At 41.8% G+C, this 25074-nt stretch overlaps 4 protein-coding genes across 10 annotated transcripts in view; 2 read left to right on the top strand and 2 right to left on the bottom strand.

Moving 5' to 3' along the window:
• Positions 1-658: 658 nt before the first annotated feature.
• LOC111604578 (exonuclease 3'-5' domain-containing protein 2) lies at positions 659-2783 on the bottom strand. Its single transcript, XM_023322680.2, has 3 exons — positions 2380-2783; positions 1165-2316; positions 659-1097 (listed from the first exon to the last, which is right to left on the bottom strand). Exons 1-3 carry the CDS (start codon positions 2577-2579, stop codon positions 674-676), a joined length of 1776 nt encoding a protein of 591 aa, XP_023178448.1. The 5' UTR covers positions 2580-2783; the 3' UTR covers positions 659-673.
• A 156-nt stretch (positions 2784-2939) lies between these two features.
• On the top strand, positions 2940-4606 carry LOC111604579 (solute carrier family 35 member G1). The gene is made up of 2 exons (XM_023322681.2): positions 2940-3183; positions 3247-4606. The coding sequence occupies exon 2, from the start codon at positions 3298-3300 to the stop codon at positions 4342-4344; it is 1047 nt and encodes a 348-aa protein (XP_023178449.1). The 5' UTR covers positions 2940-3183; positions 3247-3297; the 3' UTR covers positions 4345-4606.
• A 562-nt stretch (positions 4607-5168) lies between these two features.
• LOC111604584 (FK506-binding protein 5) lies at positions 5169-23590 on the bottom strand. 7 transcript variants are annotated; one of them, XM_023322688.2, is made up of 9 exons: positions 23515-23577; positions 23396-23459; positions 9096-9219; positions 8935-9024; positions 7785-8538; positions 6559-6666; positions 6214-6476; positions 5943-6159; positions 5272-5762 (listed from the first exon to the last, which is right to left on the bottom strand). In XM_023322688.2, exons 2-9 carry the CDS (start codon positions 23433-23435, stop codon positions 5562-5564), a joined length of 1797 nt encoding a protein of 598 aa, XP_023178456.1. In that variant the 5' UTR covers positions 23436-23459; positions 23515-23577; the 3' UTR covers positions 5272-5561. The 7 variants fall into 7 exon arrangements, with proteins under 7 accessions (XP_023178454.2, XP_023178455.2, XP_023178456.1 ...); XM_023322686.2 differs by lacking the exons at positions 23396-23459; positions 23515-23577 and adding an exon at positions 15381-16730 and having other exon boundaries at positions 5169-5762; XM_023322690.2 differs by lacking the exon at positions 23396-23459 and having other exon boundaries at positions 23515-23590.
• LOC111604586 (trichoplein keratin filament-binding protein) overlaps positions 5687-25074 on the top strand; it is a 33790-nt gene continuing 14402 nt past the window's right edge. The window contains exon 1 of the mRNA XM_023322693.2: positions 5687-5776. The gene's annotated coding sequence lies outside the window, so the exon portion shown is untranslated. The remainder of the gene's footprint in view (positions 5777-25074) is intronic.

The raw sequence follows: 25074 nt of genomic DNA, 5'->3' as shown, positions 1-25074 counted from the left end.
GTCACCTAGGAGACTCTCATAGACCAATGCCATAAATTATGCTGTTAAAAATACTCTGTTTACAAAGTGAGAATGGTATATTAGTTTGGAACAATGTCTGTCCGCTTGTATTTCGTTTGAATTTAAATTTAAAATTTTGCGCGAAGCTAAGCTGTTAAAATGTCTAAAAATCTCATCTTATATGTTAGAATTATTCAAGATTGTGAGTATTCTTTCAAGATATACATTTTATTCCACATTGTCAAATTGAAATTCTTCAAACATTCTGACCAAATTTGAACTTTAAAAACTTTTTGTCAAAAAGGATTTTACAAATTCTTAAATTAATTAAATTTATGTTCTAGCTCTAAATAGCAGAAATCTCTTATAAAATAATGTCTAAGACCTTTACATCACAGAAAATTAAACTATATTATAAACAAATAGATTTTCATGAAAAACCCATTATCGACCGGTTGTTCCTAGACTTCCAAAAAAATATAGATAATATATTAAACGTAATCCGTTCAAGTAAACAGAGTATTGAGCAGTCGGTTTGCATGCGACTGCAAAATTAATTTTTTTGTATTGTTTTCACATGAATCTTGTATTTATACGTAGCAAAAGCCAATTTATAATTTATTTGAATACAATACGTACAAAACATATACAAAAACAAAAAACTATCACACTGCTAGGAGTTAGCTATATTCTTTGTACTAATTACCGATTCCAGACCTGCCACTACCAAATCTTCATTGTCGATGCGTCCCTCGCTGGCACGCACCTCTAAGCGATTTGCGTTATGATTTACATTCCATAGTTTGGGCAAAAATTTGGGCTGCATGGTATGTAAAAAGTGTTCCCGCCACAAGCGCTCCAGCTCGACGAGACCACCAAATTTATCGCGATATACTTGAACCACTTTTTTGCCGTGCTGGCAGTAATCTTCGTTGGCCACACGACAATCCAATTTGGCGGCCTTTTGTAGAAGTTCAGGCGTTATCTCAGTGGCATCCGTATAATAATCCAAAAGGGTTTTCTGCAATTGTGTAACCTTTTGGCTGGGCATACGACCGCTCTGCATTAGCAAAGCCTTGCCAGCCAACTTAACGTTTCTGCAAGGAATTACAAATTAGAGTAGAAGACGGCAAAGTTTGGTGATCGATCAAATCAAAAACTAACCTCAGCTGCTGATCATCATGGTACTTGGAGACACCCTCGCCATGTCCAAACGGTGCCTCGCATGTAATCGAGAGCTTATTGCGTATCTTGTTATCCGATATATTACTTAATTGATGGCAGCTTGGACAGAGCAGGAGTATATCGTGGGATGTGTGTGATTTCATAACAACGGGAAAATGTTTGCGATATTCGCGTGGCACCACATTCTTTCGTATGTAGGCATCCCGACGTCCACACACCACACACTGATTCTCTTTGGGTGTCTGATAGTAGCGACCAACGTCTCCGACAGCTCGACCCGCCGGCTCAAAATTCAAACGCACTGTGAACGGCTGCTCACTAACCTGTGTGCCCAGATTCTGATTCAAATACCAAGAGGCTTTGCGACGATCAATCGTGCAGAGCAGCTCACCATCGGGTGCCTCAAGCACGCAATTGTCATAGAAAGCTTTAGACTGAGTTCCAAGATTGCGAATTTGTTGCTGTTGTTGCGGCTGCTGGTGCTTCTTATTACGCTTGTGCTTAGATTTGCTCGTCAGTGGATGTGTGGGAGTGCTTGTTGATAGGGTCTTTCCGAGGCCAGCGACAAATCCTTTGGTAAAGTCCACATCCAGAAATGGCTCAATTTTTGGACGCAATTGCTCGAATTTGGGAGCACGCCAGTCCCAAAAGGTACGTGGCTCCAAATCTTTGGATAACTTTTGAAATATAGCTACGGCGGCTAATGCATCATTAGCCGCATAATTAAGCTGTGCGGAATCCAGTTGAGGAGCCTCCCAATTAGAACAGGCCAGGCGCCAATTCTTGTCGAGCATAGTGTTTAGATGTGTCTGCGATAGTTTGCCTAGGCCTTCGGCCTGATGACCGGCCATGACAGCCATGTAACGCAAATCAAAGGTGCTGGCAACGCCAACCCCAAAATCATGCGAGAGTTTCATGGCATCGTCCTGTGGTGCGACGCCCACCTTAAGCACGGCATCATCCTCGAGCAGTTCACGCAAATCCTTGGGTATTTGCTTAATGCAACACAAACGAAACAGGGCACATAGCCCCTTATGTGAACTCAGCTGCAACAAAGCAACAGGTCGGCGTGTACCGCCTACAGTGATCCATTCACAATCAAAGCCGATCACTTTAAATGACTCGCAATGGCTACACATACAGGAAAGTTATGATTTAATTACGTTCAGTTTTGGTTAATCTACTATGACTTACCTCTTCAGTTCATTTAGAATGCGCTGTGACTCGTTTACCGAGCTGATAACTTCAATGCGTTTATGCTGTAGCTGAAAGGGACTGCGACAGAATATGCCCCAAATGGATTGCCTATGCCGCACGAGCACATAGGCTAAACCCAGGCTAGCGGCGAGCAAGGCCCAGCGCTTGGTGTTAGTATTAACGGTTTGGTTGCTCATGGCTAAGTCGAACTCGAAAAGTGTTGATGAAATTACCAAATATATCGAAATTACAATAAACTACGCCCCCGATTGACCGATAAAGAATGTAAACGCAGCCTACTCGCCGAGCCGCCCAAAAAAATTTTGAATGCCATACACAATTATTTTATTATGGTCCACGATTTTTTCATCGCATGCTTTGATTCAAAGTATTTTTGAATAATAACGTTTTAGTAGAGTACTTTAGACTTCTTATGTCACGAACATAGCTCATATATTTTATGTTGTTAATCGATAACAGCCCGTTTTCTGTTAAGTTGATTAACATTCGTTATCAATGCAATTGCACTTGGAGCAGATTGGCAGCTCTATTAACTCCATTAACTGTAAGTCTACAGCGCGGCCAGCTGTTAGTTAATTTTCAAGTTTTGTTCGTGCCCAAATGAAATGTTTTTGTATGAAAACTTATTAATACAAACAATTTACAACGACTATTAATCGAAGTGAATAGAATTAGTCATGTTAAGTTAAGAAATGTTGCATTTTAGCAGCCGTAGCTGCCTGCTTCCAATAAAACCGCTATCCAGTTGAAATATCGATTTTTCCAGCGCAATCAAAAAAGGTAACATAATTCAATAACGGTACTTTGTAACGCCTTGCTTCTAACCTAATTACATTCTTACAGAATGTGCCATTAAATTGAAAAGTAGCTTAGTTTAACTTGGAAAGCGGCAAAATGCCAGAGAATTTGGAATTGCATCAATTTGTGGACGGAACACGATCGGGCGATCTATCAAATCAATGGCTGGAGCAGCTTAAAACGCGCGCAAATTGCCCGTATTTGGGCATTATACTAGCCACACTGTCTTCGCTGTTCTTCTCGCTGTGTTCGGTGATTGTTAAGGGACTTGTCGATGTCAATCCCATGGAGTTGGCTTCGTTTCGTTTTGTGGGCGTTCTACTGCCCACCATCCCAATACTCATATATACCGAACAGCCAGTATTTCCAGAGGGCAAACGTGTCATCTTGCTGCTCCGCTGCTTTATGGGCACCACAGGGCTGATGCTCAGCTTTTATGCGTTTCGGCATATGCCATTGGCCGATGCAAGCGTCATTATCTTTTCCACACCTGTGTTCGTTGCGATCTTTGCAAGGGCCTTCCTCAAGGAGCCGTGCACGCTCTTTAATGTGCTGACCATTAACATGACGCTCCTTGGTGTGGTGCTTATCACTCGACCACCTTTGGTCTTCGGCGAGGCAACACCGGAGCTGGATAGCGAAAAGGATTCGGATAAAGCATATGATATCTGGGGACCAGTTGCTGCCATATCCTCGACGCTGTTCGGAGCCAATGTTTATATATTGCTGCGTGCTCTGAAAAATCTTCACTTCTCTGTGATTATGACGAACTTTGGAGCGATTGCCCTCGTTTATACATTGATTGTGTGTGGTTCGATTGGCGCTGTCTGCTGGCCAAGTTGTGGACGGGATCGCTGGCTGGTCGTCGTGTTGGGCATCTTTAGTTTTCTGGGCCAAATCCTGTTGACGCTCTCACTGCAGGTGGAACAGGCCGGTCCAGTAGCTATTGCACGCTGTGCCGACATCGTCTTCGCCTTCATCTGGCAAATCCTCTTTTTTGGTGAGGCACCCAATGTGTATTCTCTGTGTGGCGCTCTGATGGTCGTGAGCTCCGTCATTTTGACGGCCATGAAGAAATGGGCGATGACTTTGCCACGCGAATCGTCGCTGCGTAAACGCTTGCGTCTTATACTTATGGAGTAGAACAAAATAGTTGCTGTAGTTGTAGCAGTCATTTAGTTATGTAAGTGGTTTCTTAAAGCGTTTTAAATCAAATTTTCATTTGGGCATCGGGGAACAATGCTCAACTAACTACGATACGATAACTAATTCATATACACGACTTAGACTTTGGATTATTGATAAAGCTCAGCTTAGTATTTAAAGAAAATAGACGCATTATATAAACATTCACATCTTTTACATATATATAGGCATACAATTTTAAAGTTCGAGCGTGATACTCATACCATCTACAAAATATTCATACATATGACTATGATATATATATATATATATAAATCTAATGTTTAGTTTAGCCAAATTCATTGAGTTGTTGTTTTGTACATTGTTATACATGCTTACACTAAAGTATTTCGACAAAAATCTTATTAATAAATACAAATTGTGTAAAAGTAAAAACCGTTAATTGGTATTTTGATTTTCAGACGTTGCTGGTTCTTAAAATTTCACACTGGGGGCGCTATTGTAACAGCTGGGCTGACAGCTGTGCAAATTTCGATACTTGCCTATTCGATTCGTGTTTCTTGTTTTCTGTGTATTTTACATACTCAACATAAACATGCTGTTAACATGAGGCAACATTGTATAGTAACTGTTAGCTGCGCGTCGGCGCCACTGGTTACCTCAGCGCGAAAAACCCGATAGTAAAGTGCATAAAATACATCAAACAAACAGAATGAGCAAGTTTATATTCAAAAATGCATTTACGATAGGTATGCAGCGCCAGCAACGATATCTGTTTATAATATCGAGTTACAAGCACTTTTGACGTCACACGTTCATGTTTATGTCATGCAATTAACATTTGTTTAACATAGCGTAACCTCTCAGTGTTAATAACTCTGCTAACAACGCGTCGGCGCCACCGGTTGCCACAACAAAAAAAGTACTCGAACGCAGTAAATACTCATATAAAAAACAAAACAACGCGTTCTGCCGGCGAGAAAAAGAAACAATTAAAATACAAAAGTAACCAACCAATTTGCATAAGTGCTTGATGTGCTTGTGAATACATACATAGTGTGCCTTGAACTTACATATGTCGATAATATAATTATATTTAAATACATTGAAAGAAGGAACACTACGTAAACAGTAAACAAACACGTTGTACATTCGATTCTTTTTTTACTGGGGAGTTGCAGCTGTTGTTGTTCATCTTCTTCCGACTAATGGGCCTAAAAACCCAAATCGGCAATTACCGCATCCAGTTCATCCTGCAGATTGGTAGCCCTGGAGCGCACCTGTGAAATTTGATCCTGCAAATTATCCACATTCGCTTGCAGCAGCACATTGCATTTCTTCATTGCCGCAAAGCGACTCTCGTGCTTCTTCACGCGCGGCTCCAAATTGCATTTCTTAGCGGAATTGGCAGAATCCTACAAAGAAAGAGGTGAGTCGATATACAACTATTTGGCTTGACTACAAAAAATTGCTGCTGCCCGGCTTTGCGCGTCTCAATGAGTATAAGACTTATGCCATTATTTATACAATATCTAAATATGGATTCTCTTCTAATGTCAATCAATCTTCTCATTTGTATCACATATTGTACTTACTTCCGCTTCAGATTCACTGCCCGATTCCTCTTCGCTCTCCTCTGATTCCGATTCCTCTGACTCCTCCTCTGACTCTTCCTCTTCTTCCTCATGCTCCTCTTCGGCTGCCTCCTCTTCATCTTTGTCCTCGGCATCGACTTCGTCCTCGTCCAGCTTCATCGATGCGGCCATCTTTTGCACCTCCTTCTCCAACTTTTTGAACTTTTTGTTCTCCTCTCTGCAAAGTAAAACCCTTGGTAGCGCAAGCTTTCATTAATTTGGCATTTCCTACTTGAGTATAACATGATTCTTCTTCATGGCCTGCTTCAGTGCATCCTTTTCCTTTTTGGCCGCCTCTTCCTTGACCTTCAGCTTGGTTAGCTTGCTGCGTAGCACCTTCACCTCCTTGCCCATTCGCCGCTCGCGTCGCTCTGTCTTCTTTTCCTCGGGTTCGTCGGGGTCGCTTTCGCTCATCTCCAGCTCCAGTTCGGGCGAGCTGTCGCGACCGAAATGCGCATCGCTGGCTCTTCTGGAGCCATCCCATGTGCCGCCGCCCTATATTCACAATAAGGAAGAAAGCATTAGGGACACCTGTCGTCGCTGGCAACACCTGACCGATTCCAACTGTGCGCATTACCTTATGATTGGTCACCTTCTCACCGTAGTAATCGTCGTCCTCGTCCTCGTCGTCGTAAGCAAAGCGAAAACTAATGCGCGGTCTGTTAGTGCTTGGAGTCGCATTTGCCTTATGTAAACAGCGTTTGGGTTGGTTAAATTTGGTTAACGGTTTTAGTAAGCGGATAAAGAGTAGAGCAGCAAAAAGCAGTTGTCTTTGTTTGTCTTTCTAAACCGATTTACTTAATATTACAATATCCAATCTTGAATCTTGGCAATACCATCTAAAGGAGGTGTATGTAAAGTACACACAACATTTTGAGAGACTGCGAAGGAGAGATTTTGAGAGCATAGTGGGGATGAAAATCGAAAAGCCTTAACTGAAGCCGTGAAAATCGCATAGAAAGGCAATTTGGAGAGTAGACAGAGCAAGTAAAGAGAGAATAATAGTAGAAGAAATCAAAGGACAGTTTAGTGAGAGAGAGAGAGAGAGCGAGTAATACACAGAAAAAGGAAGAGGGAAAGTCAAGAGGGAGCGTGTTCAAAGGTCGAAACACTAGATTGGATGAGCTAAGAAGGAGGCTTTATGCAGGGTTAGACTAAGGGAGAGAGAGAGAAGGGCATATAGATATAGGCATAGGAAATAGAGCAAGTTGTGTGAATGAAATTGGAGATGGAGTCGAGTTCATAAGATGAAGAGAGCAAAACAGGTACATTAATGAGGAAAAGAAAAATTTAGCAAGTGTGGCACAAGGCAGGAAATGCTTGAAACGAAAGCAAATTGAAAGAAAGAAAGAGAATCAAGCTAATTGGCGCTGCGAATATCAGCAGCCAGCCCGCATTACGTCTCAGCAGGCCCCCTCAAAGGTATCCAAAATGTGTGTCGTGTTGTCAGCTGATGTGTAATTATTTATCGTATCTGCTGCTACGACTAGAACAAACAACAATAGCAACAACTACGACTACAACTATAAGAACTACAATCAATGCGAAAGCGACTAATTGCGATTGCTTTGTTAGCTGGTTTTTTAGATGATTTTTTTCTTTGCATTCAGGCTGAGCTGTCGCTCGGGAGGCGGCGGCGCAGGCGGCGCTGAAAAGGTGGATACATGTGTGGGTTATGACCCCAGCAACAACTAACTTAAACTGACAACAACAACAGCTGACAACACGCGTGGCATGTTGTGCGACTTGTGCCACGCCCGCCCGCCCCCTGCACTTTCTCCACAAGGTTGGGCTGTCGCTTACCTGCAAAGCAGCTGCCAATTTGCGCTCAAGCAATTGTATCTGTCGCTTTTGTTCCTCGATTTCTGTTTTCGCCTCGACTAGCAGCTCGCCCGTATCATGATAGTTCTTCTCCACCTCCTTGGACACCTTGCGCGCATCTTCCACTTCACGTTTCAGCGAGTTGACATATGCCTGTTCGGATGTGGGCGTGGGATCCATGGTAGCTACAATAACATTCGAGCCATACTCCAGATTCTTTTCGCGCGATTTCTCACGCTCCAATTCCGTTTCCAGCGTACGTATTTTAGCTAAGAGCTTCTTGTTCTCACGCTCCTGGGCCTCACGATTGCGCAGCTCGAGGGCCAGCATTTGCTTGGTGCTCTGCAAATCGTCACGTATCTTATCAATGTCATCCAGCTCATCGGGACTCTCCTCATCGATGGACATGGTCGAGACTATGCTGGGCCGAGAGCTGCCCGCACCAGTTGCCGACGCACTGTTTGCACTGTTCAGCGCATGGCTGCTGGGCGCCTCGCTCAACATGTTAACCTTCGACAGAGACTTGTGCAGCTGCTCCTCGATGGTCATCTGGCGTCGGAACTTGCGCAGACCCTCCAATATGGGCTTGCTGCGATCATTTGTCTGCGTGGGCTTCAGACGAACGCCGCCCTGAATTTGCTTGAGCAGCTTGTTGTGCGAATTGTCCTTCTCTGTTTCATAGATAAATTTGTCATCCACTTTGGTCATCGATTTGCATGTCAAAACGGGCTGAGATCTGCAGTGAAAGTAGCTTAAATTAGGCAAGCTTTATATTGCTTCTAATCTCTGGGGGTTATCCAAGTAATTTTGATTCATGGATTTTCATAGTTTTTATATTATAGCTTCTAGGGTTTTAATATTTATTTCTGGCTAAGTTTCTTCAAGAAAATGTTTTTCCTAAAGTTAAAAATTGCATAATTAAAGAGATTCATTAAAGCATTTTTTTGGTTTCTTTGCTCAGATTAATTTGAATGGCAAATGGATTGAATTTGTAACAGAGAGCGAGCCCCTATTATGCCTTAAGCTGGCAGTTATACACCCTTTGCACAGCGACTAACTAATTTGTAATCGATTGTGAAGGCTGACCGTTCATTTGTAACCGACCGAGGAGTGGCTAATGGGAGCTGCTCACCTATCGTTGCATGCCACATGGCGCAGCTTCTTGCCGCTCTCCACCTCCTTCATCATCTCGGACCAGTCGGGCCGTCTGCGTGGTCGTGACCTGTGTTAAAATGAAATAAATGATGGTTTAGTCTTAAGTTCTAGGATATGCTTGGATGCTGCTTCGCTTACTTGAGCTTCTCGAGCGTTTGCTTTTGCGTGTCGCTGAGCACCCGCTTCTCGCCGGGCGCCAATGGCGGCGGAGGCGGTGGTGGAGCCTTTGGCACCAACGAGGGCAGCGGCGGTGGCGCTGGAACTGCAACAGAAATATATGGAGTGGATGGTTAACTGCGGGTAGCTGCAATGCCAGATGAATGGTCTAGCTATTTTTTCAGCTTTTTTTTTGTTTTTAGCTTGTTTTTAGCGTATAAATCGTTTAGCGCTGCGTGCACTCGCGGTTATTAAATATAATTTTAATTTAATGAGTTTGCAATTTGTGTCAGTTGTTGTTTGCTCCAAGTTTTCCCTCTCAGCCGCCCTCTCGCTGTGTGGCTGCCGGCCATACATATCAATTGAGTTTGGCTTAAGGTTGTGTGGGCGGGTGTTTTGGTGGACGGGCTTTACTTTCCAATTCCTGCGTCTAAAGTTTCACTGCATTGGCAGAGATTGAAAAGTTACTGCTGTGGCGCAGCATCACAGTCCTCCAGTCGAGCTGCCCCCACTACCCAATTTGTTTTATTGCTTTAACACCTCCTGTTCCACTAGGGTCGCCCCTCCCAAGCACCCCAGCCTCTACTTTGTAGCAGATGAAAACTTTGATTGCATTTTCGATACCCTTACAAAAGGGTATTCGTATTTTGTACGAAAATATGTAGCAGGATCGTCGCTTAGCTCTAAACGAAAGAAGCTTTGCTTGACCAATTATCTGCAGCATTAAGGGACTTTTGCATAGCTCGTTCTATAGTTCGGGAATCGACTAAAGTCTACAGTCTTATATGGTAAATTAGGTATATTTTCATGGCAGACATTTGAGAGGCTGCAGAGGGCATTTAGTATTCGTTGGGAAAGGCTTTCGCCTTGTTTTTTCTTTGATAGCTTTCGCCTTTTGTGCGTTGCGCTTGGCTCGCCTTTGGTTTTGGTTTTCGGTTTTTGCTTTTCGGTATTCGGTTTTCAGTTTTAGTTTTAGTTTAGTTGGTTTTAAAGTCTGTGATGCGCTTTTGCCGGCACACATTTCTGTTAACTGGGCCAATTAGCTTGTAATGTTTGCTGCTGCCAGCTGTTTCGTCTCCAATAAATTTCCAGTTAAATTGCTGGCCTAACAAGTTGCCAAGTTCCACAAATTTTTGCCACTTCCACCCACACTTTTTGTTACCAAGTTTCTTCCCTTTGTAATTAGCAATTGAGGGAGTTTACTCCTTATATCTGTATATATCTAATGTATGTGTGCATGTATTTATACCCGTATCGTCTGTGCACACTTTTCGTACAATAAATACTTTGCATTCTTTGCAGTTACTTTTTTCAGTCACGCCCCCGACCACGCAGGCCGGGCGCCGACTTGCCTTTGTTGTTCGTTGTTTTTTGTTTGTTTGTTAAAAAAGTGCAAAAGTCAAACAACTGTCGTAAGACAATGGCCGTGCGCGATGTGATGAAAAGCTGACAAATCTGTTAATTAGCTTTGTTTGAGTGAACTCAAAGCAAGTCTCTGCCATAGCCGCACCGAACTCGGTTCAGCCAGCCAACAAATCTGCCCCAATCCGCACTTTAGCAAGCAGCTTCGCCCCCATCCTTCTGCTGCCTGCCTGCCTCAATTTTCTCTCATTCGCTCGGGTCGCGCCTGGCTGAATCTGCACTTAATCTTTAAGTGGTTGGCTGCCTCTTTGTGGTGCATTAGATGCTGCTCAGAGTCCTTTTGCTCCTTCTATATATACGTGTACATATATATACATGTATATATGTATTGTATGCATATATATGTGCTCTGCACCTGGTGCTTGGAAACTAATCCTGAACTCGTGTTACTTTGGCTCAATGAAATCAGCGCCAAACTTGATTATTGTCTGGCAGTTACCCGGCTGCATGTTAATGTCCCTTGCTGCTCCACCCACATGCTGTGTGCTTTGTCCATCGTCCGACGTCCCTTCGCCCCTTTCGCCCCTTTCTCCCCTTTCGCCCCTTTCTCCCCTTTCTTCCTTTGTGTGCCATTTGTAGTCACTGATTAAAATACGTGGTCAACTTTTTGGGCAGCCAATTGAGCGCTCGTTTAGTAAGTTTCGCTTAATTCGTTTTAGTAATTTATGGCAAAGCTCTGGCAAAAGCGTCCAACCTAAATCAGTGCACACTCCCAAACACACACACACACACATACTCCCCCTCGCAAAAAGCAAGTAAGAAAAAAACTCACCCAAGCTAAAGCTTGTGGCGCACCCGTAGCCAGATAAAACTCTTCATTCATTCATTCATGTCGACAAAATTATTTCTTATTTAAATAAAATGCTGAGCAGCGTCTCCAAGTTGATGCTACCCACTTAATATACCGCAAAAGCCCGCACTCCGAAATGAATAGCGGGGTATGTAAACATAAATTTTGTGTAGCTCGCCCTAAAACATCAGACCAACCAAACCCGCTGCCGCAGCTTCATGTTACTCTCTCTCTCTGTCTCTCTCTCTCTCTCCCTCTCTCTCTGTTGCTGTCTTTTTCTATCACAATCCACATTTTGTTATCATCAACCAAGCGAATATTCTATGCATGCACAAATGTTGCCGTTGTCATTGAATCACGCTGTGCCTGCGGTTGGGCTTGGGGTTGGGGGCATTAGCATGGACTCCAGTTTGATGACTGACTTTGTTCGCCATTGTCTGAGCTTTTGTGGCATGATGAAGCGTCGCATGGAGAGTCTGCCATATTTTACAGTAGCGCGCCAAAGCCACCAACCACCATACTGACAAGCTCCTAATCCCAGGCGGGTTGCCGGCGCCCTGATTAACGTTTTTCATCTTGTTAATAACTATATATTGCCTGTTCATTTGCGACCAACTAACAAACACTGCTCAACATGGTTAACATTTTAAAATATCTGACTGCCAGTTGCAACTGTGGATTCACTTTAAGGCAAGAACTGGGAGGCATTAGAATGATATTTAATATAATTATTATACTTAGTCAATTTCTACAATTTCTATAACTTTTTCATAGAAGAAATTATTGCCTACTCTTATGCTTGGCTGAGCATCATTCTGTGTTAAACGAATATAAACGAATAAGCCTATGAATGTGAAACGTTATTAGCATGAAACACTATTTAATAGTTTAAACTTTAGCTAACGATTTAGATTAGAATAGATCTAGATACACCTAAAATAGTTGTAAAGCCTTCAACTTAGTTATCGCCTATGTAATTATTTGGAGAAGTTCCTGCATTTAGAGACTTTGTTAATTTCTTCTACAAATTCTCATAACATCTTACCCTTAACTCATAACAATCAAGTTTTTACTAGTGATTTAAACTAATGTGCTGCAGTTAATAATTTATTGGACCATATTATTGTCGTTTAGTGTAATTATTGACAGAAGCGAATGCGTCATGTCACAATTTCAAAATGGCCTAATCATCTTTTATGTCCCAAGCACGCTCCTAACGGCTGCACCTATTGAAAGTCCACGTTTCTAATGCCAGCCAAATAAATAAAAAAAATAAACGAAGCAAATAAAAAATGAAAGAAATGAATATAGCACAGCCGTTACATGTTTTTAAGCACAAACACACACACTGGCGCATCTGCGTATATGTAGATGTATAGAAGAGGCTCATTTAAATAAAAGAAAATATATATATATATATATTTCCTTTTCGACCAGTCGCTTGTCCTTTGAAGACATTTGCCAAGGCTTTGCGGCCGCCCTATTTTTTATATGTATATATTTTATTTTTGTTCGTTTTCTCGTCTGTTTTTTTTAGTGCGTATATTTGAATATAAATGGCGCATTTAGTTCGACTATATCAAGCACATGCCCATATATCTTGGCCAGCTTTTGTCCTTAAGAGTGTACGAACAGTTACAATTCTCTCTTCCTGTCGGCGCTCCTATTGATAGTTGCCGGCTTTAAGGGGCAGTTCGGAGAAACAAAACACAAAAACCATCCAGAAAGTGCCTTTTCCACTCATCTATCCTCATCTGGTTTTAAACATTCCACTTTATGTTGTAGTTTTGACACAATGAGCAATAATCATGAATTTTACTTAGACCATAAAAAGAGAGATGAAAACACCCAGAAAGTCGGCCCAAGACGTCGTCCGAGCACATTAAATAAATGTTTTTCTTTTCTGTGTGCATTGTTGCCTTATTTCTTCTTTTTTTTTTTTGCTTAGCTTTTTTATACGCAATATCCATAGCAAATAGCTAAGAAATTGGGTATGTTGCTGCTGAGCATCAGTAGGAGGTATTTTCCGTCCGAGTCCTTTTCTCAATATAAAGTTAAAGCTTTGCCTAAAAAACACTTGACAGATTCTCGAAGTGAGGACTTTAAATACTTTTTAGTCATATTTCCAATATGCCTATATGCATTGGGGAGTATCTATATATTGAAAGCCCTAGATCACAAATGCTGCATAGAGGGTATCAGCTAGTCGTGAGCCTTGGATAGTAACGGTTTTATTTGTTTTTTTGCTGGCATTTTTTTTTATGCGACAGCTTTAAAGGACAAACGTTGGGCACAGCGGTTACCATTTCGTTGAGTGACCTGCCCATGTCTTGCCTTTGCTCCCCTTTCCTTTAACCCTCCCTGCAGCTTCGCTTGGGCGTCACAGTTGCCTTTTGTTTGCCTGGCAAAGATTAGGACGCATTTGCGGTCACGTTATTGCCCACTGATTAGGACATGGTAGCTGCCGGGCCGTTAACCGAACCCACGCCGCACACCTTTTCCAGATACCCTTTGCGCTTTGCTGCCACTTAATGTGCTTTACACTTCATGTTTGCTGTCCCTCCGGGGGGATTTCGTTTTTCAATTTGCCAACTTATGCAACTCACTGTGATAATACGCAAATTGGCTATTAATATTTTTGCACGCCTGCAGCCAGAAAGTGCATTGCGAATATTACAAGCTTCTCAATTATTTGGAAAATTCTTAGTTCATCCTTGGCCTTTTCTATTTTAATAATTTTTATTTTGGCCTTTTCGATCGGTGGGTGGGTAAACAGTTTTGCGCCTCTTTCGACTCAATGCACAGCACTCACTAAAAATTTAATAAATAAAATATGTTATTTATATTGCTTTTCAGCCCTCTCTCTCAGATTCTGTGTGTCTTTGTCGTTTTTGTTTGGGCTCACAAATTTTGATGAAATGTTTTCATTTCATACTTGTATTCATACAGCTACTCCTAGGTACTCATAGATATATGCATATATATATATATATATATATATGTCTCTGTATACAAACGTTTGATGCGTTTTCAGTTGGAATGGATGAATGGACCCATATGCATACATACATACATAACAGGTATACACACCTACAGAGGATGCAGCTAGGCTAGAGATGGTCTCATGACTAAAAATATTTCGTCATGCATAATAAAACTGAAAAACAGAATTGCATATGGTTCGCATACCGTAAAAAACATTTTAAATATATTTTTACATGTAATATATGATATGTTGTAGTGCCATCTGAAGTCAGGAATGTCGTCTGCTATGAATGACAAACATGTACCTCTTATTTATGCACTTCCAAAAGTCAACAATTAGGTTACGCTAAGTGCAAGTTGATACTGAATCAGCCGAACGTTTTCTTACGGAAAACTTAAAATTAGAGAAGTTCTATAAGTCTTCAGTTCAGCTCAGTTTAATGCTTCTTGAAATTTGATTTGAATCAAAAGCATTTACAGTGAAAGTCTATCTTTGTTCTCCTACTCAGTTAACAAGATATGAGAGAGGTTTTCATGCATAAGAATCATATACTCGATCACGCGGCCATCCCTAATTTTTTATACTTATACTCATAAGCCATATCCGCGACAGTCATACATGTAAAATATCACTCATACGCTACGTTTGCCGTGTCTGTCTCTTATATTTTATTAATTTCGCTGTGACGTCTGCTGGCCTTGTCTTTACGCCAACATATTAATGCCTACTTTTTATAGATAGCGTTAGAGGGAGAGAGAGTGAGATAGGAATAGGGAGAGAATGAGACATTTGGAGGCTAGCAATACAAAGGCCAATGCGGCCAATGCACACGGCCAGTTTCATTGATATATTTATATATATTATATTATATATTATCAATTTAGTATTTGCGCATATCTGTTTGCTTGGATTTGCGCGATTATTTTGTTTTGGATATTTAGACAATTAGCGAAGCGTCTGAATAATATTTACAGCATTTTTTGGCGATCCATTAGAGTTGTTAATCGGGGATTTAGCATCCAGAGTATTGCGATTCGATCTTTGGCGCTGGCTGACGATCGTAACTTACCGTTTTTGATGCTCGGTTCGCGCTTTATTGAGGGCGCTTTCCTCAGGGTTTTGGTCTTGAATTCGGGCTTGGGTTCTTCTTTGGGTTCTTTTAGTATTTCATCAACTTTGGGTACCTTTTTCAGAACTGGTCGTATCTTTAGTAGATTGTCGGTGCTCTTGCTGGGCAGTGGCTTTTCCTCGCGTTTTACATGCCTCAATTTCGGCTTCTCCAGCTTGAAACGCAAACGTTTCTCACGCTCCTCCTCCGTTTCGCCGTCGACAGCCTCATCGTCATCATCGGGCGACACCTTCTTCATCGATTTGTCACGCTTGACTACAACGCTGCGCAATTTGGGTTTCTCTAAGGTGAAACGTTGTGTTAACTCACTTTCCTCGGCCTTTTTGTTGGTCTGCGTCGGGCGCAGCTGTGCGGCTTTCTTCACGTGCTCCGGCACCTTGGCATCCAGCGTGGTGTCGTCGTCGTCATCGTCGTCGTCGTCATCGTCTTCATCTTCTTCGTCTTCGTCTTCTTCGCTTGCTTCCTCCTCGCTTTCTTCTTCGGTTTCAGTTTCCTCTTCAGTTTCCTCCTCCTCTTCCTCTTCGCTTTCTTCTTCCTCGGAGGAGCTTTCGGGCGGCGGCGTTGGCTCCTTCTTCTTGGCCAAGGGCTTCTTTGCTACCAAATTTGATTTCTTAACCGGCTCTAGCGCTGATTTTTTAACCGGCTCGGCAACGGCTTTTTTCGCGGGCTCCGCTTGCTTTTTAGCTGCGGCTGCTGTCGCCGCTGTGGTCTTCTTAACGGGCTCAACGGCTACTTTCTTGGCTGGCTCAGGTGTCTTTTTAGCTGGCTCAGCTGTCTTCTTGGCTGCTGCTGTTGTTGTTGGTGCTGGCTTTGCTTTGCTGTTGGTTGTTGACGTTGCTGGAGCTGCCTTTTCGCCATTTTCCTTGGTGGCTGCAGCTGCTGCTGCCTTTTTGGCCCAGGGCGTTGTCGCCGGCTTTGTGACTGCCGCATCCTCTTTCACCCATGGTGGGCGAAATGTGGTGCGGCCAGTGCCGCTGCCAGCACCGGCGCCGGTGCCAGCTGCGCTGCCAGCGCTTGTTGTGCTACGGGGTGTCACGAAGGGCATTGCGTGGACAACAACTGTTTTCCGTTCTGTTAATTCTCCAGAGGTTGTTGGTGTTCGTCTATTTGCACACACTTTTTAAATAATTTTCTGTGAATTCTTTGTTGTTGTTGTTGTTGATGAAAACACAAAACTTTGCACATTAGCACCAGCACAGAGCAAGGGATGCGCAGGGCGCGGTTGGCACTACACTTGGCTCACTCTACACTTGTCCAAAAGTTTTTTTTTTTTTTTTTATATTTTTTCTCAATTTTATATATATATATATGTATATTTGTCTGTAGATATTTCCTTTTATTTTTGTTCGTTTGTTGCTGTTGCTGTTGTGCTATTTATTTAAATTTTCTGCGCTGTGGACGATGAGCAACAGCTGTTTAAAATATTTTCAATTCTCAATTCCGTATATATTTGGGTATGTTTCATTTCGTGAATTTATTTATAAATGCATGTGCTCATTAGCTGGGCAGCACATTTGTTGCCTTTGCTGCTGCTGTTGTTGTTTTTATTGTCTGTTAGTGTATCTGTTTTGGCCAAAATAGAAAAAAAAACTGCAGAATATAGGCCTTTGTGTCATATAGGCACAAATGCCGTCTAAACTGTACAAATTAGTTGAATTCCTCCCCAGCTCCAACAAGTTTTGTGTGTTACTCAGTTTTATTCCATCTAACAAATGCTACAACAACAAATCAACAGTAGCAGCAGCAGTAAAGGCAATAAATGACAGCCAACAATTTGCTATGCCAGTGTGCCTCTCCGATATGTAAAAGGCGAAAATATTTAATTTTAGGTTCTTTGTGCCAGCGAGAGCAAAAAGCGTCGGGAGAATCAAAAACAAAATCAGAAAACTCAAAAAATCGAAAAAAAATCCGTGCTGGCTCTGATGCTTGCGTCTTTTGCCTCGTTTCACAAAGTATACACTGAAACACACACACACACACACACACATACGCACACGCACACATAAAAGAGAATCCAAAATAAAAAGCAACAGCGAAGAGAATGAAATGTGAATTTGTTCCATTCCATTGCCAGTTTCCATGGATTTTTTTTTATTCATTTTCATTTCCATTTCTCCAATTCGTCCAACGGCCTTTTGCAAATTTCTTTTCTTTCTTTTTTAAATGAAAACAACAAATTTTCAGTTTTGCCTTCGCTTTTGGAGGCGTTAATTAAACATGACATGCAAATATACAAATTTTACTTATAAATATGCCGTCATTAGAGAGGCGGAATAATATAGACGACGCGACATAAAAGCCTCTAAATCTAATGGCCAGCAATTTGTGAAAAACTTATTGCAATTAAGAAAAGTCGCATTTTCAGAGGAACCTAATGATATTAGCATTCGATATAGCATAATCAGCATTTAAGGATATTTTTTATATTATTTAAAGAAATTTAGATTATTTATTGGAAGAAATACGATTAATAAAGCAAATATGATATTGATTTATTTTTAACCAATTGTACAACAAAACGCAAAACTGATGGAGTGTTTGGATATAATTAGAAACTATGTTTCATAAAAAGAAAATGTTATTTTTAAAATATTTAAATTTGTTTTTTTATTTTTTGTCTTGATGGTTGTTGGCCTTGTTTATTATTTATTAGATTTATTATTTCTTTTATTTTTTGTCTAGTTTTATCGGAGGCATTGGCTATGCAAATCGGTTTGGCGTGCTGCGCATTTTGCTAGATTTATTTATAAATATAATTTGATTTGATTTGATTTTCTTTTTAATGATTTCTCAATATTTTTTTTTTTTCGACTAGTGCAGCTGCAATGTGCAGTTGTGGCTGTTTATAGACAGATTTTTCTCTATATATCACTGAAAACGCCTACACGTAAACACACACACGCACACACACACCCGCTGGCACAGTGGGGCAAATAAACACAGAATACGAGACACGGTTTAGCTAAAATTTTATTTGCTCGGCACGCAGCGCCTATGACGGCGTTTCAAAAACTAAATTCATGTATTTTTAACAGCACGCTAAATGCTTGAAAATTTCGAAAAGCACAACAAGTTGAAAATATAATTTCGCTCTCAAAATCGCGATCAGTCGTTCGACCTGTAAAGACGTGAATTCGAACAGCCTTCGCTTAAGCTCTACTGCTGCAGAGTTCTAAAAATAGAACTTTGCGGTGCATTCTTCAACGCAACAGCAACAAAAACCGCACACGCAGCGTTTTCTTATCGCTTGCTTCCGCGTAACTCAATTGCTTTAATTGCAATTTACGAAATTTCGTCGCTTGGCGCGAGTGCGCCTGCACTCAAAAGCACAATCCGCGATGACATCTAATGTCAATAACCTCGCTACAGCTGTAAAGGTAAATGCAGAAATGCAAGCCCAGCTTAACGTTGTGATGGCAAATAGGCAAGCCTCCATCATGCCAATAAACTCAAAAATAGATATCGCCTCCGTGCAAGGCATCACTAACAACAAAAACACGAAACGTAAACAGCCAAATTCACCAAAAACCATCAAGAAAAGGCTCATCTTCGACGAACCAAGCACCAGCAATGCAGCATTAATATCAGAAAATCGATTTTCACTGCTCGTAGAAGAAGATGAAGACTACAGCGAATCACCTGTAGCTCCAGAAGCCCCAGTATTGACCGACCAGCAAACTACTCCGAAACCTCGTCCGCCCCCCATATGGTGTCCAAACATCAAGTCTGTGGCCCTACTTCAACAGATAATAGATAAAGTAATTGATGCTAAATCATACGTAATTAAGCCAAAGAAGAATAACATAGGTGTATTAACCCAATGCAGTGAGGACTATCGCAGAGTTATAGACCACTTTACTAAGCTGGAATTGGAGTTCCACTGCTACCAGCTTAAGGAGGACAAACCATATAGAGTCGTGTTCAAAGGGCTTCACTCCAGCACTGATACAACACTAATTAAAAAGGAATTGGAAACCAAAGGCCACACAATTACAAATGTGCACAACCCACTGAGCCGTATGGACAAAACACCGCTAAATATATTTTTTGTTGACGTGGCTCAGGCCCCCAACAACAAAGAAATTTTGGACATTCGAGTTGTCTGCAGGCAACGCTGCACAGTGGAACTGCCAAGAAGATACAACGACCTGACACAATGCCATCGCTGTCAAGAATTTGGACACACACAACGCTACTGCCACAAAGCTCCCAGATGTGTGCGTTGCGCCGGGAAACACGCATCCAAAGACTGCACCCGCGAAAAGGACCAGGCACCAACTTGTGTGCACTGTGAGTTACAGCACCCAGCCAACTATAAGGGCTGCCAAGTATACAAGCGGTTGCGCAAATTGCAATCCCCAGCACAAAAAAGGAGTCCCACACAAACACCGTCTACGGGTCCGAGTACTGCTTCCGAAATTACAAGGCCCCGGAGCATTACCCAAGCCACGAGCTTTGCAACGCCTATTAGTGGTGTTTCTTACGCACAGGCCGCTAGAGGTGGACCGTCAAATAAGAATACCACAAGTGACACTTTGTTCACTGAAATGCTTCAGCAACAACAACGTCAGTTTGACGCAATTAATGCCGAGCTCAAAGCGATGCGAGAAGTACAATCCCAACAAGCAACCATGCTAAACAGTTTAATGGCCATCATAACCAAGCTTGCCTACAAATAATGGCTTTACGTGTGGGTATCTGGAACGCCAATGGCCTGAGAAACAAGACTCAGGAACTGGCTGCGTTTCTCTCACAAGAAAACATAGATATAATGTTAATAACAGAAACTCATGAGTGCCCCACTACACAAATTTTCGGATACGAACACTATCAGGCTCATGGTGAAGGAGCAAACTGCTTTGGTGGATCCTCAATCCTCATACGAGCAACAATACCGCATACACCTTTACTGCCAATTTGCAACGCAACAATGCAGGTCTCAGCCATCACCCTGCCTACGTCTATTGGAGCGATCGAAGTTGCGTCAATTTATCTTCCGCCAAACACTGGTCTGTGTGATCATCACATGGAACAGGTTCTAGGCCAAAGGTTGAATAAGACCCTCATCGGCGGCGACTGGAATGGATGGCACCCATTTTGGGGAAGCAATAGTGCGAATCGTCGCGGAGAAGTCATATTTGAGGCGATTCAAAACTTACAATTCAGCATATTGGCGACTGGAGCCCCCACCCGTTACCCAATTAATGGACACAGGCCCTCGGCAATCGACTTCGCTGTCTACAAAGGCATCTGTGACCGGCAATTGACCATTGAAGAATCCTTGGACCTATCCTCTGACCACCTGCCACTAATAGTCACAATCCACGCGCAGCCACAGCCCTTGCCCATTAGGAAACAACTACTGCCAGCAGGATCAGATTTAGGAGTCTTTAGGCGCGAGCTCCATTACTCTTTGCACATAGAAATGGAACTTAACACTCCTGAAGACGTGGACTACGCAGCAAACAAACTGCAGGAAGAAATAGTCAAAGCTGCGCACCAAGCCGCCCCACCATCTTGCCAAACAAGACAACAGTCTCCGTACAACATCCCCCTCACCTTGGAGGCCCAACACCTACTAATACACAAAAGATGGGCCAGGAGACGCTGGTTAAGATTACGCACGCCTGATGCCAAATCCATGTACAACGAAGCCACGAGGCATCTTAAAGCTGCTCTCGCCCTGCTTCAAAAGAGGTGTATCAGCGATGCGCTGGTACGAGCTGAATCGCCCACTGACGCAGAGTTTCAATTATGGAAATTTACAAGAAAGCTCAAACGGCAGCCAATACGACGTCATCCCATTCGGAGCATTTCTGGTTCCTGGCACATTGGAGACGAAGCTCAAGCTGAGGCTTTTGCAAACCACCTTCAAGACCAATTCACGCCGGTGATTACCGCAGAGGCCTCAGAAATCGAAGCAACAGAAGACATCGTTCTCTCGCCCCTCCCAGCTGAAGACCAGATAACTGGATGTACAAAAGAAGAGGTTCTTGAACACATCAGAAGAGTGAAGGCAAAAAAATCCCCTGGATATGATCTAATAAACGGCAGAGTCCTTAGAGCACTGCCTGACTCCACCATAGACTACATAACTATGGTGTACAACGCCATGCTCCGCATCCGGCACTTTCCAGCCTGCTGGAAGCGCGCCGTGATTGTGATGATTCCTAAGCCTGGCAAACCCGTGGGAGAAATTGAGTCGTACAGACCAATTAGCCTGTTGCCAGTACTCTCCAAAATATTCGAAAGAATATTTCTGGAACGAGTACTGACACATCTGGGACGCCAGGAGGCCATTCCAAACCATCAGTTTGGCTTCAGGAGACAGCATGGAACACCGGAACAGGTTCACAGAGTTGTGCACCATATCCTTGGAGCCTTTGAAGAAAAGATGTACTGCTCTGCCGTCTTTTTAGACATCAAACAGGCGTTTGATCGAGTTTGGCACCTGGGACTGCTGCAGAAAGTGAGGACCACCCTTCCAGCCCCATTTTTCGCGTTGCTATCCTCATACCTTATTGGAAGAACCTTCCAAGTGTCAAGGGGGCAAACAGTATCCTTGACTAGACCAATTATGGCTGGAGTACCACAGGGTAGTGTTCTAGGCCCAACACTTTATACTTTATTCACAGGAGATATGCCAACTCCCGAGCCAAATATAGGAAGTACAGATGCAGTACTCATAGCGACCTATGCAGATGACACCGCCATCTTATCACGTCACGTATCTGCGCAAGAAGCTTCAGACTCACTACAAAAATATCTGGACTCTTTCGGACGCTGGGCAAAACGGTGGTGTATCACCATTAATGCACAAAAGTCTGTACATACTACCTTCGCCACTAGAAGAGGAGATTGCCCAAGCGTTGCATTGGGGCCCACTATTCCCAAAGCCTCAAAAGTAAAGTACCTTGGTATCACTCTTGACAGAAGGCTGACTTTTAAAGCGCACATAAGTCAAGTAACCTCAAAATGCAAAAGCAAGCTAAAAACCCTCGACTGGATGCTGAGAGCTTCAAGCAAGTTGTCTTACAGCAGCAAGGCCGCCATCTACAAGGCAATAGTTGTCCCAACCTTCGTATATGGTATCTCTCTATGGGGCTCCTCGGCGAAGACTACAAGGAACAAAATTCAGACCCTGCAGAATAAAGCACTACGCAGATGGACTGGAGCCAGCTGGTTTGTAAGAAACTCAGTCTTACATAGGGATTTAGCAATTCCCACAGTTGCTGAACTCATTGGGCGACACAGTTCAAGATACGCGGACAGACTTGCAGCGCATCCTAACCATCTCGCAAGCAACCTGGCTATAAACAACAATAGGCGAAGACTGAAGAGATTGCATCCTCTAGACAATATTAGAACTAATTAAGATAGTAGCTACAAGTGCAGAATAATTGGCATATCTGCCCTCCCATTAGTTAAGGTTTAGAGCTAAATGCGCTATAGAGTCTAAGACAATAAGCTGCAACAAAATAAAGAAATAAAAACGAAAAAAAAAAAAAAAAAAAAAAAAAAAAAAAAAAAAAAATAATTTCGCTCTCAGTGTAAGTTCTCTGCTCGCTCTCGTGAAAATATTTAGAAAAAATGAAATTGAAAATTATTTTGGCCAACAACAAAAAAATTCATATATTTTTAGCCATTTGCTCGGACCGTTGAGCGCACAGCCGTTTTGACCTTATGCCAGGTGCAACATAGGTTCAATGGAACTGGAATTATGAATATATATAAATGTAGTATACAGCGTGTGTATATATATGTGGAGCAGCTCAAGTGCCTTGCTTAAGTAGCCGGCGTCTGCATAATATAACGTACGGAAAGCGAAACTCTTATCATTTAATTTGAGCACATTAAATGGGACTCAATTACGCAAGTTGCTTGCTACGGATTCTATGTGGGTGGATGGGTATATACATTTTTTTTGTTATTAGTTGAGGCGTAACGCGTCTTACCCTGTGATAAAAACCAATCTTCTAGAAAATCCAAACCCATTATTGCTTCTGTTCTTTTGTATTCCTGTTAAATATGTTTTCTTTTGTTGGACTCTTTAGTATCTTTTTGCAATATTTACATTGTCGCAATCGCCCAGTTGTCGCACTCCTCTATTCTCGCTGTTCTATCTGTTGGATGCGTTTGACATTTGCGTTCGACTGAGATTGAGCGATTTGCCATCGTTTAGTGCGTGATAAATTTTATTTTTAGTATCCAAATGATTGCATATCGATTAGTTGAATTGCATTCGCAGTGTGAACCAGTGCGAGAAGTTCAGCAAATGTATAAACTTTTGCCAGATCAGAAGAACTTAAGCAGAGTACGAGAAATGTTGTCACAAGGCATAAAAAGGAGCCTTAGATGCTGATAATTTAACTTCAAGAAACATAAGACATAAAGTAAGAAACGTTTTCGCAACTATAAAAATAATGCGAAAATAAAATATATAATAAAAATATTGATGCGAAAGTTACTTATTTGACCCAAAGACAAACTTCGAGTATTTAGAAGTTATTACAATATAAAATAGATAGTTTAACTACACAAGATGTTGCGCGCTATAAAAAGCAGCCAAAATACAATTATACAGCATCACAACTGCTGAAAACTTACTCGGGAAATAAAAGAAAAACTAATTAAACTTGAAAATAAACTGAATTTTAATGCAAGAATAGCTGTAAAACCAAAGGCGACAAAGAGTTGACAAGTAACAGCAATTGAGGGAGAGAGAGATGGGTTTGCCAGATAAGCAATAAGAATAGTTGAAAAACTGGGGTACATTAACAATCGACACGAAGAAAGAATAAAAAAAAAATAAAATAAAATAATTGAAGTATTATAAAAGCAAACCGAAGAGAGAAAAAAGTGGGCCAAGGAATTCAAGTGCAAACCGTAAACCGATTGAAAGGAAGAAATAAAGACAAAATTTCCGTTAAAAAGAAATGGAAAGAAATGACAAAATGCGGTAAATGTAAAAAAATGTAAGAAGCAGAAGTAGGAGTTATGCGGTATAGAAAAGGACAAAAGCAAATTGAGGAGTTTATGACTTTTGAAACTAAGCGAAGGAAGCCCCAAAGGGAATGCATACCAAATGCCATTGAATGAAGTCAGACACCTACCGTCGTACCGGGCTCTGAAATTTAGCGCACATAATTTCAATTAACTTCAGCGCGATGGCACTCGTTCGTCAGTGTTAAATTACCGAAATATTTAAAATAGATGCAAATTCAAACTCGCTCTCTAGGGCGTGCTTATATACATCTAATTAATTAATTTCTATTTTAAATTTGATGAAGGCGTGCTGCAGTGAGAATAATTTCGGTCCAAAATATTTCAATTTGTTAGAAAAGCAATTTAAAATTAGGAAAACGTTAGAGCGCAGCAAACGTTTCATTGAAATCAACAAAAATGTTTTGTCTATAGCTATGTTAAAGCAATAAGCTTTTAATAACTTAACGTTTTTCAACACTGTCATTTGCATGCAACAACAACATCACTAGGCGTATACGCAATATGAACGTGAACAACCCGAAAGCCGTAGGGAAGATACATAAAATAGAAGATAGTTGCATATTGTTTAACTGGCGCACGTGAAACAATTTGCGTACTTTTTCTTTGTTCTGCATTCTGTTTCAGATTT

The sequence above is a fragment of the Drosophila hydei genome, unplaced genomic scaffold (genome assembly GCF_003285905.1).
Source record: "Drosophila hydei strain 15085-1641.00,03,60 unplaced genomic scaffold, DhydRS2 tig00000063-arrow-pilon, whole genome shotgun sequence".
In the NCBI taxonomy this organism is placed as follows: Eukaryota; Metazoa; Arthropoda; class Insecta; order Diptera; family Drosophilidae; genus Drosophila; species Drosophila hydei.
Note: the sequence above shows the minus strand (reverse complement) of the source record. Positions and strands in the feature narration are given on the sequence as shown.